This window comes from Myxocyprinus asiaticus, chromosome 17 (genome assembly GCF_019703515.2).
Source record: "Myxocyprinus asiaticus isolate MX2 ecotype Aquarium Trade chromosome 17, UBuf_Myxa_2, whole genome shotgun sequence".
NCBI lineage: Eukaryota > Metazoa > Chordata > Actinopteri > Cypriniformes > Catostomidae > Myxocyprinus > Myxocyprinus asiaticus.
Genome location: NC_059360.1, coordinates 33949849 through 33961187, shown reverse-complemented (window position 1 = coordinate 33961187; position 11339 = coordinate 33949849). Strand labels below are relative to the sequence as shown.

Genomic DNA, 11339 nt, shown 5'->3' with positions numbered 1-11339 from the left:
GTTTTTTAATCAATGGTCTTAACATATAATTTCATTGTATAGCTGAAACATGTCATTTCAACTTTCAGTGTTAACATGGTATTTGAAATATCAATTTAAATATGTTATTTCAGTTTATGGTTGAAACACCTAAAATCATGACCAATCACTTGAGATGAGGAATCCAGTCATATCAGTATCCTTATAAAAAGCTGTTTTATTCTACATGGAGAGAGTCTGCACATGGGGGCTGCCATGTTAGAATCACATGACCAGCCAAATACTACTCACTTAATCTCAGTAACCACTTAATCTCAAACACTTTCACTCATTGATTAAAGTATTCATGGCTGACTGTGAATAGTAAATGTCTACAATGGCATCTGTAACTGAAAACTACTGCGTTTGAATAATGCAGCATCCACACCCCTGGGTGTTAGTGTAAGCCCTAGATGACCAATTCAGAAAATTTCTGAGAGCACCTTTAATTCACTTAATGGTCTAAAACTGTTTTTTTCAAGTTATTGTAAAGGTTTGGCACCCTGTGCTGCCTTGCATTTACCAATATTTTACATAGGTTTCTCTCTCTCTCTCTCTCTCTCTCTCTCTCTTTCCTATATCCTCTGACTTAATGGAATAATTTCACTATATGTTTTACTCCAGAGTAACTGAATCCTCTCCATCTTACATCAGCACATCCTGACCTAGTACGTGCTCAAACAGTTCATCTTACGACTCACGACTTTTCAGGTAATGTTACAACTTTTCGTTCAGGGAAATAGCTTGTGCAAAATTGACCAGTATTTTCGAATGGGGCATGTTCACACATGACCTATAAACTGAAAATTGCAGGTAATTTTCTGGAAAAGGCTGTATGTGTGAAAGCAACTAACAGAGGTCACAGCCAGGTGAATGTGGAGCTGTCCAGGGTGCTGTCATATTGTGCAGAGATACTAATACTAGTGTGAGTGGGTGCTGTGTCTTGGGAAAGAGATACTCAAAACTCAATAGTTTATTGTTTATTTACATAAGGCAATATTTGTTTTCAAGTACATCTTGTCACCAACTTGTCACTTGTGACTATGACAGCTTACTAAAGTGATGACAACTTACTGCACTACCCATGTGTATGTGTGTATGTATGTATGTGTGTCTGTACGTATGTGTAAACTGTTTTTTATTTTTCATTATTATCTATGTCTTGCTGCTGTTTTTGTATTGTTGTACACTGGAAGCTCCTGTCACCAAGACAAATTCCTTGTATGTGGAAGCATACTTGGCAATAAAGCTCATTCTGATTCTAATGTGTCTGTGTTTGTCTCATTGAGTTGTGTCTGCAGTGCTAGGCTTCTTTTGAGGGACTCCGCTGTGATCATCCGATGTGATATAGACAGATCTCTTTCTGTAAAGGATAAATAAATAATGAAACATGCACAATGGCACTGGAAGCTCATATTTAAAATAAAAATAATTTTCTGCCAATTGTTCTTATACCTCATCTCTTCAATATCTTCGATGGTTTCTGGCAATCTTATGTTGTTGGTTTCAGGGAGAAGCCAAGCAATGAGACCAGAGGAGATGGCAACTGCACAGAAGACCACCTGTGGGAGTAGTGTCCATACTTCTTCTAAAAGCATGATAAGGGGAGCAATAGATGCTCCCAGTCGAGCTATGAAATTGGTGTATCCAAGCCCATTCTGCCTGTAGCCATGAAAGAGAAAATAGGAGGCATTTTCAAAATCTAAAATGATTTGAAAAGTGGTCTAATTGTGCTATTTATTAAGGTAAGATGGTAGAAACTAACCTCAATACCGTAGGATAGAGCTCTGTGGTGTATAGAATAATGGTTGTAAATGAAGCCTCTGAAAGCCCTTTACCCAATACTGCGATTACAGTTCGGAACATCCAGTATTCTAAATTCACAGACACATTGACACAAAATACTGTAGATCAGAGAATCATACAGGAGAGGAAATTATCACAGATTACCTTAAGGGATGTACTGTTCCACCATCTCTTAGGTCCATGGCTATGTTTGGAATAGCCAACTACTACAATATTCACTATCGATTCAATTCATGTTTTACGCTGGTCAATAATCCCATAGGCAAACATAATTCATATAATTACTGAGTCAGCTAAAGTTACATGGGTGACAGTGACAGACTATGTCAGTCACAAAACATGGACACAGCTGTGCTCTTGAGACTATAGGCCTACTTTATTTAGAAGGGGATAGAAAACCTGTAGGTGTGATGATGTTGATGAGTATGCAGAATCCTGTGAGTACCAGTGTCCCTGTTTGACAGAGTCTACGACCAACCTTGTTGAGACAGAAGTAGGTGAGGATTTTTGCGGGCACCTCTATGGATGCATAAATGAAGTGTGTCAGATAAAGATCAAGTCCAAAGCCAGTGATGTTTAAGCTGATGCCATAGTATGTAGATGCAACTCCATACCTGAATGAGGGGAGGAAGAGTATGGGCTCAAATTAATGACTGCATGTTTTTAATGAAAAATTCTCTGCTCTTTACAATGTGTTTCTTTTTAATTCCACACACACTGAATAGAAGGACTTTACAGGAGTACAAAATAATGTTCCTTAGACAAACATACCACACTATGCCTGTGAAGAGTGCAAGTCTCCTGAGGTGAGGGGTTTTGAATAGGTCTAAGTAGGTGTAACTGTGACCCTGATTATCCACAGACACTATAGTGGATAGAGTCTAAGACAAAGACAGAAATAATGTTTTTTTTCTTTTACCAAAGGTTGAAAATTAAGGTATACGTAAATATTTATATGATAGCGCCAACCCCCCCCCCAAAAAAAAGAAAGAAAAAAAAGATGACAGGTAGGAACCGGAATACCTCTGGCTTGACTCTGGACATGAAGTGTCGTCTCTCATTAAAGTTAGCACATTTTTGCAAATACTTATATGCCATGTCAGGTTTTCCGTTGGCTATGAGCCACCGTGCTGATTCAGGGATCCACCTATAAAAATATCGACCGATCATTCTTTCCACACAGTACATTCAGCACATCAGTCAATAATCAACCCATAAAATTGATTATTGGAAACTGATTATATGAATAGTTACATCAGAGAAACATTAGCAAAATACATCAAAACAGAATAAGGGTGAATCTACTTTGTTTATTTATTTAAATAAATAAAACTAAATTTAAAAGCTATTTTAACAGGCTATGTGCCAAAAAAATAAAAAATAAAAGTATATAATTTCTTAGAGACTGTGAGAGGATGGACATTTAGGACAAAGGACATTTTCTGTGCTCATGGTGGCAAGCAGTGGTACACAGGAGTTTTTTTAGTTGTTTGAATATGTATTTATTATTGTTGTGTGTGAGAGGACGGTAGAGAAAAAAGAAGACTTAGATCTTTCCAGCTGAGAGAAAACATGACCTCCCAAACAGGCTCTGACTGAAATTCATCAGGGGTCTCAGACTCACAAAGTTTTTTGTAAAAACATGCATGCTATTCCCCTACCACCAGGTGGCAGCAGCAAGAAGAAGAGGAGAAGTGACTGTAATAATAAGCATCCTCCAATCCGTGACCAGATAGGCAAAGCCTGCCAGCAGCATGTTGCCTACAGCCCAGGAAATACTGCCAAACACCCCAATACATGTGCGATGCTTAGTGTCCACCCACTCAATACCTGCAGAATAGATATGTGCTTTAATCAACATAAGAATCTTAATGAAAAGTAAAAAAAAAAAAAACTTTCTACAAACACTGACAAAGGAATACATGAGCATAATGTGTTCCTTTTATGGAGGTAAAGGCCATGAAAATGACAGTTCGCTTAGCTTCTGTGTGGAGTTGAGGTGAGATTAACAGAAGAGCAAAAGAGAGGAAAAAGATGGATAAAAACAGCTTTATTTTAGAGGAGGGAAAGACTTACTGAGCACAAATGATATGTTGCTAATACCCGTCAGTGCAAATCCGGTTAGGAACCGGAAGGCAGCAAACATAATGAAGGTACTGGAGAAGGCACTGGCCACACTGAATACTATGGATGAGACATAGGACATCAGCAGCATGTTTCTCCGGCCATACCTTAAAAAAACAACACATAGCTAAACACAAATTTATTACACTGCTTAGTCTGAAAGGCTTACAGGAATAGTTTACCCCAAAATTAAGAACAATATGCCATTATTTAATCACCCTTATGTTGTTACGTGTGTCATGCGGTATCTTTCCATACAACAACAGTTTATAGCGACTATGTCTATTACGCACAGTGTTGTGTAAGTAAATCAAAAATAGTAATCCATTATGAGTTACTAATTACCTTTCTAAAATTGTAATTACATTACTTTGCTGAATACTTCGCAGGAAAAGTAATCACATTACAAGTTACTTTCCAAAACAGTTTTCACAGAAAAGTTTTTTATTCCTGCTCTGAAAACAACAGAAAATACAGACATTGTTTTGAATATGTTTTGTTGTCTCTTCAGCTGCCACAGAGACACAAACAGTACATATGAGCATTATACACTGATCAGCCACAACATTAAAACCACCTGCTTAATATTGTGTAGGGTCCTACACAATATTAGGCAGGTGGTTTTAATGCTGTGGCTGATCAGTGTAGGTTTTAAATATATTTTACATAAATAATATTACTATAGGAATGTGTAACCCATATTATGTACTTAAATGTTATTAACTTGATTTAAAGTTAGTAACTAATTTGATTACAAGAATTTAATTTGTAATGCATTACACTATTTTTTTGATTAAAGAGTAATTAGATTACAGTAACTAATTACTTTGTAAGCCGATTACACCCAACACAAGAAATTGTACAAAAGTTCTCCACTGAACATTTTAATTAAAAGCTAAAGATTTATGCATAATGAAAAGCAATTTGAGCTAGTATACACCTGGCCTTTTGGGCTAGTGCTCTTCTTCTTCTGCACCATAAATCTTAACAAAGGTCATCTCTGGTGCAGACTCCTCCCAGTCTGCTTCTTATCAATGGACCATTCCAGTTGGGTGGAAGCAAAGTCATAAAATTCCCTTCTAAGACCACTTTTTAAGAAAAGTATTTATGTACGTCCTTGAATTTCCATCTGTGTTGTTAGGTTTAACCTAACCCTTTTCTCGCATAGCCAGACCTGTGATATATATAGAGCCCAGACCTGTATTGTAGTCACAGGTCTGGGCTCTATATAGCAGCTTCAATTGGCCAAGAACCGCCCATTTAGACAGGAATTGCCATCTAACTGACATTTTAATCGACCAATTACAGTCGTTTTTGTCATTACGGGATGTTTAGGGGTGGAGTTATTGGAGCTGTATCATACCATATTAAAATACCGACATGGGGGAAGAAACCATTTTTATCATGGTGCATGAGTCTCAACAAGTAGTTGCATATAATCATATTAAGATATACTGGTGGTGGCTGAGGAGAGTCCCTTGTTCTCTGTTTAAAAGTGCTTTGAATGTAGTGTCAGAAAAGTGATTTAAGTGTAAAATTAATTCAAATATGTAAATAAGAGTGTTGTTTGTCTTCATCAAAGCAAGTAATATTTCCGTTTCAAATGTTTAATCGTATAACATATCAACATGAAAAAGCACGTTATGACTCTGGCTCCAGTCATGATCACACACAGGCGATGTCCAGGTAAGCTCAAATTGGGAGATTCATCCGCCAGAAGAGCAGTGCCAGAACACGACTGACATAATTGATTCTTCTGCAAATTGCTTGCAGTTTTAAGTTACAACCACAGATGTCGCTAGAGAGCACAAAATTACGTAGTGCAGCTTTAAAATTAAAAGCATAAGCGTCTGAAATGAAGGTGAGTAAATAATGACAGAATTTGTTTTTTGGAAAAACTTAAGGTTTCTTAAAAGAGGTGATTGTTGTCTGTCTCACTTGTCACAGAGCAATCCGAAGAACACTGATCCAGCCATGACACCCACAAAAAATATGGTGGCGGATGCTTTGGCCAGTCCCCTTTTCTCACAAACTAAATCAAACTGACAGAGAGAAAAACTGTGAGTGGTAAGAGGGATATGAAGGAACTACAGGTGGCATTGGCAGTCATGAGACTTTACCTCTGTGGCCAGAGTGCTGATAAATGTGCTGTTGTCATACACCCATCCATTCTGGCACTGAACTACAGCAACATCTGGGGAGCTGGAGAAGTTTGACAGCAGGTGGAACTGAGGATGGGAGAACATGTGACAAGAAGAAGGAGTCCTGTCTTCCTGTGCTGGAATACTGACAGTCAGTCTTTGTTCCCTACTCAGATTTCCAAAAAATCCTTTTGCTTCCACGTGGCTGATGTCGCAGTGGTGAGATGGAATGGCAGCGATAAAGTTGTTTAACAGGAAGTGACATGGGATAGTGATGCGAGGTATTACCAGCAGCATGACCAGTGTAATCTGATATGGCCCAAACCCATCTGTCTCTGCCAGAATACTCTCAAATTTCATCCTGACCTGGAAAATCAATCAATCAATCAATCAATCAAACATTTCTCTGTGCCTACCTACAATATGTGCCTCACATACAGCTATATATTTTACATCACTTAGGCCTCGTCCACACTAGTTTTCAGCTGAAAATTCAGTTTTCTTTTCCCTAAAGTCTTCACTTTCCAAAGAATGCAGTTTCAAAAGAATGCCATTCCAGTGAGGTGAGACAGATATAAAAGGACAGATTTGACTGTTCAGTTAAATTTCCTAACACTAAAATAAACACAAACATAACCTATTTGGCCAACACTATCTGAAACCTACTAGGAATTCAAGTGACATGATAAACTTTTGATTTTACAAAATAATTTGTATCAAGGACTAATAAAAATAACTAAAACTTCTTTAAATTATTATTATGTTGAATTAACATTGACTTAGATACATTTGTACATTGGAAAAAAGTTCTGGAACTTTCATCTTATATAACCATCATCTATATATACAACTTAATCTAATATAATCTAATCTAAATAAATGGCTAAGGCCATGTATAAAACACCATTGACTGTTTTCATTAAAAATGGGCCTTGGATTAAAATCCAGTTATTGTGCTGTTGGACTGTACCTCAGTGAACTCTGAAAACATTACCAGCATGAACTCTTTTCAAGTCCATTCCTTCACCCTGTATTAGCCTCATAGCAGGCATTAGACCACAGGGTGTACAGAACTCTGTTTGTACCTTGTACACAGCTGTGGAGACATACAACAGCTGAACTTCACAGGACCAGTCTTATTTGGAATATTGCTTATTGTTTGGAATAGTATATGGTGAATGTCTGGTCTGAACTCTAAGCAGGAATAATGAACAGCAAGTAAAAGCACGGTCTTCAGCAGTGTTAATATCGTCAACGAAATCACTGACAAAAACAAAAAAGTTTTTTTTTATTTCGTCAACAATAATGAAGACGAGACGAAGAAAGGCGCATCATGGCGATAATTAAACGATTTTATTAAAGCATACTATTGACGAAAATATGAAGAGATAAAAATGATACTGCTAGATGTTAACAGTGCAAGATATGAAAAGGAGAAAACAACTATAGAATCTATATATATATAAGATATTAGATATAGATTCATCTAACCCATTAATAACTGGGGATTTCTCCGCTTGAGCTGCGTGAGTTGAACACAGGCAAAACGAGCCGCTTCAAAACAGGGTAAATACCTCATTCAAACGCATCCTATTTATACATGATTTTAAACACTATAGTAGCCTATATACACAACATATATGCAATATTACAACTTACACCGATCAGCCACGACATCCCCTCGTGCCACCAAAATAGCGCCAACCCGCATCTCAGAATAGCATTCGGAGATGCTATACTGCTCACTACAATTGTACAGAGCGGTTATCTGAGTTACCATAGACTTTGTCAGTTCGAACCAGTCTGGCCATTCTCTGTCGACCTCTCTCATCAACAAGGCATTTCCATCTGCAGAACTGCCCCTCACTGGATGTTTAACCGCTCTTTACAATTCTGGTGAGAAGAATATCATCTCAGAAAGCTAATCTGAGATGCGGGTTGGCACTGTTTTGGCATCAGAGAGGGGGACCTACACAATATTAGGCAGGTGATTTTAATGTTGTGGCTGATCGATCTACATCTGCACAGTGAAGCGAATCAACAGGTGAACTTGAACTAAATGACGCGCTAGTTAGAATATTCGTAATTTGCATTGTGTAACTTGCGTTGTGAATACACTGTTTCCGTAAGAAACATGCAACACGCAATGTAATATCCTTTCACAGAAAATTAATAAGTCTCAAAAGCATAAAGAATGCAGAGTACAGTAGGCTAACTTCTAAAAAGTAGCTAATACGTCAGTCTATTCATTATTATTTTAGGAGATCAGTTATTTTTCACAACAAGGATCGTAGGCTATGTATAGTTGTTTGTTACATTTTTAAATTAGAAAATGTTTATAAAATTTTCCCCTAAATGTTTGAATATTTTATTAAAGTTTGGTCTGTTACAGTTTTACACTTTTTTTTTTTATCCATTTTGCACATCATCGTCAGCTAAAAGATTTTATTTTCGTTGACTAAAATTAAATGTCATTTTCGTAAGACTAAAACTGACTAAAACTAATGAATATGAGGCGATGAATATTGACTCATTTTAAAGGGCATTTTCATCAAAAGAATAAAACTATGACTAAAACATAAACATTTACACTGTTCTTAAGAGAGATTACACGCAAGCTTACTGCATCAAGTGGCTTGAACAGGGAACCTGTAAGTCCCTAGCAACCGGGCCAATTGGTTGCTTCAGAAACCTGGCTAAATTTTTTGAGTAGCTTACCCAACACTGCACAATACATTGCAATGCACAATATCAAACACGGAAGTTTTAAAAGAATACGCTGTTCATTGGCGCACAAGTAAGAAGGTAGAAATAATCCACTCGCTGTTAAGGTGTGCAGTTTAAAATACGAAGCAAAGATTCGGCCATCAAGAGAGCAAGAGATGAAGTCATGACCTTGAGAGAAAAATTCAGATGAAATGGCGCTGTGCTCCAGTTTATATGCTCGCAATGACATGAGCATCAGGGGTGGAGCGTTAATCGCCATCTGCCAACAGATTCGGGTGATTTCAAAGGGCTTCAGGGATCGTCACTTGTGGAAGGAGTTTCCCATAGCGTCAACTACTGACGCAGCATCACTTACCTGAAACGGAACCCCATATTATTGAGTTGACTATTAAATTGATTTTGGATAAATTGTCAATTAATTTTTCTTCTTGATACATCCCCTTGTTGTATGATTTATGTCCTTTTTTAATGTCCTTGGTGTGAACTGTAGACATAGACCCAAATCAAGAATCACTTACAGAATTTACCTTTGAAGTTCTCTTAAAATCATTTACTGTCTTTAATGAGATATTCCAATATGAACGAATTAATAAATGGCTGAGATCATGTGAACCAAAAGTCAAAAAAAAATTTTTTTGGTCCTTGTCAAGTTTAGTAACTGAAAATTAGCTAATGTAGCACAATTCTTAAACATTTTTGGCACAACTTAATTTCATTAAATCATGGTCAGATTAACATGTTTTGTCAGGTTCCCTGCATGCACCGTAACCTGAGTAAAAACTGTGAATTAATGTCTTAATATTTGTCTTTCTTTGCGGTATTGCACTGGTAATGTTGTGTTTTTGTTGTCCCTTTGAGTTATGCATCTCTTTCCATAAATATGTGATTGTTAAGTGTCATCGTCATTGTGTGTTGTATGTTAATAGACCTTCCATGCCTATAGACCTCATTAAAAAAAGTTTAACTCCTAGAGACATGAATTGTAATTTTGCAATATATGTAGGAAATCATGACCACTCACATTAAAATGAAGACTCCAGTCATTTCAGTGACCTTACAAAAGGCATTTTATTGTACATGGAGAGGGCCCGCACATGGAGGCTGCCATGTTAGAATCACATGACCAGCCGAATACTACTCTCTTAATCTCAGTAACCGCCCTGTTATTTGACACTTTCACTGACTGATTAAAGCAATCATGGCTGACTGAATACTAAATTTCTACTCTAAACTGAAAACTATTGCTTTTAAATGGTGCTGCATCCAACCCGCTAGGTGTCAGTGTAAGTCCAAGATGACACAAAGACAAAAGATACTGAGTGCACCTTTAAGTTGTCCTTAAAAAGATGACTTGTCACATTTTTATCCAGTAGATGTGACAAAATTTATTAAAGTTCACACAGCAAGACTAAATCAAATCCATACATTTTTTTTGTCTTTTATTTATGTACAAAAGTTTTTCTCCAGTCTGTTCGGTTAATTTAATGTGCTTTGTTAACGTAAAGGTTTTAGAATGGAGCATTAGAATTCAACATTATACCACAGTCCAAACATTATTTCAGTCAATTCACAAAAAAATAACAAATATATATATATATATATATATATATATATATATATATATATATATATATATATATATATATATATATATATATATATATATATATATATCAGCTTTTGCAATCACACTAATAAAAATAGAGAGCTATTTGATCTGTGATTGTCTTCTTGTATTCGCTCTTCAAAAGCACTGTTATACATTTTAAAATTTTTTGTAAAATTTTCAAGAATGAAAAGAGAGACCAGAAAAAGACACTCACATTAGCTTGAAGATTCCAGTGTGCAGATGTTCTTCATTGAGTGCCGTGATGGTGGAGAGATTTGGCAAGCACAGCGTCTAAAAGTCAGAGGGTTGGAGGATATGAACCAACAGTACTTCACAAATTAAGGCTAAATGAAGCCCCTCCCCAAAACTCAATAGAGCAGAGAAGGGTCAAAAATCCTTCCTCTTCTCTTTCTTTATCAGTCACAGAAATAGATGCTGTTTTGGCTGAGTTACTTTTCGCTAGTCAAAGCATTTCTCCTCTATCCATCTGTCTCTAAAACATATAATGTCTTTCTAGCTGTTATACTGTCAGGCCATATTTAAAAACATCAACTAAAATCAGAGTTTGGAATCCTTTCTTCCCTACAATTTCCAGAGCAAATGGAGAGGAACATTTCAAAATGGGGTTTCACTCTAGAACTTAAATTCCAATCAAACCAATCAGATTGGTGTATGTTGACGAGCAGTTAATTTGTAGCATCACTGCAATGCTCAATGACAGGTATTCTCAACACCCCCCCCCCCAACCCACACACACACACACACTTCTCAATTGGTCCAAATCATGTAAAAAGAACCAAATCTGTCAAGATTTTTTTTTTTAGTACCAATCTCAGTGCTAGAATGAAATGTTCTATCTAGTGTTTGAACTTTAAAATGACCTTTTTAGTGGATGAGTGTTCTAACAGTTTAAC

At 36.7% G+C, this 11339-nt stretch overlaps 1 protein-coding gene across 1 annotated transcript; it reads right to left on the bottom strand.

The window, feature by feature from the left end:
• Positions 1–995: 995 nt before the first annotated feature.
• On the bottom strand, positions 996–10726 carry LOC127455581 (solute carrier family 22 member 7-like). The gene is made up of 11 exons (XM_051723596.1): positions 10640–10726; positions 6069–6455; positions 5887–5990; positions 3901–4055; positions 3486–3654; positions 2848–2971; positions 2596–2705; positions 2224–2438; positions 1784–1892; positions 1474–1680; positions 996–1381 (listed from the first exon to the last, which is right to left on the bottom strand). Exons 2-11 carry the CDS (start codon positions 6447–6449, stop codon positions 1300–1302), a joined length of 1656 nt encoding a protein of 551 aa, XP_051579556.1. The 5' UTR covers positions 6450–6455; positions 10640–10726; the 3' UTR covers positions 996–1299.
• Between the last annotated feature and the right edge of the window lie 613 nt (positions 10727–11339).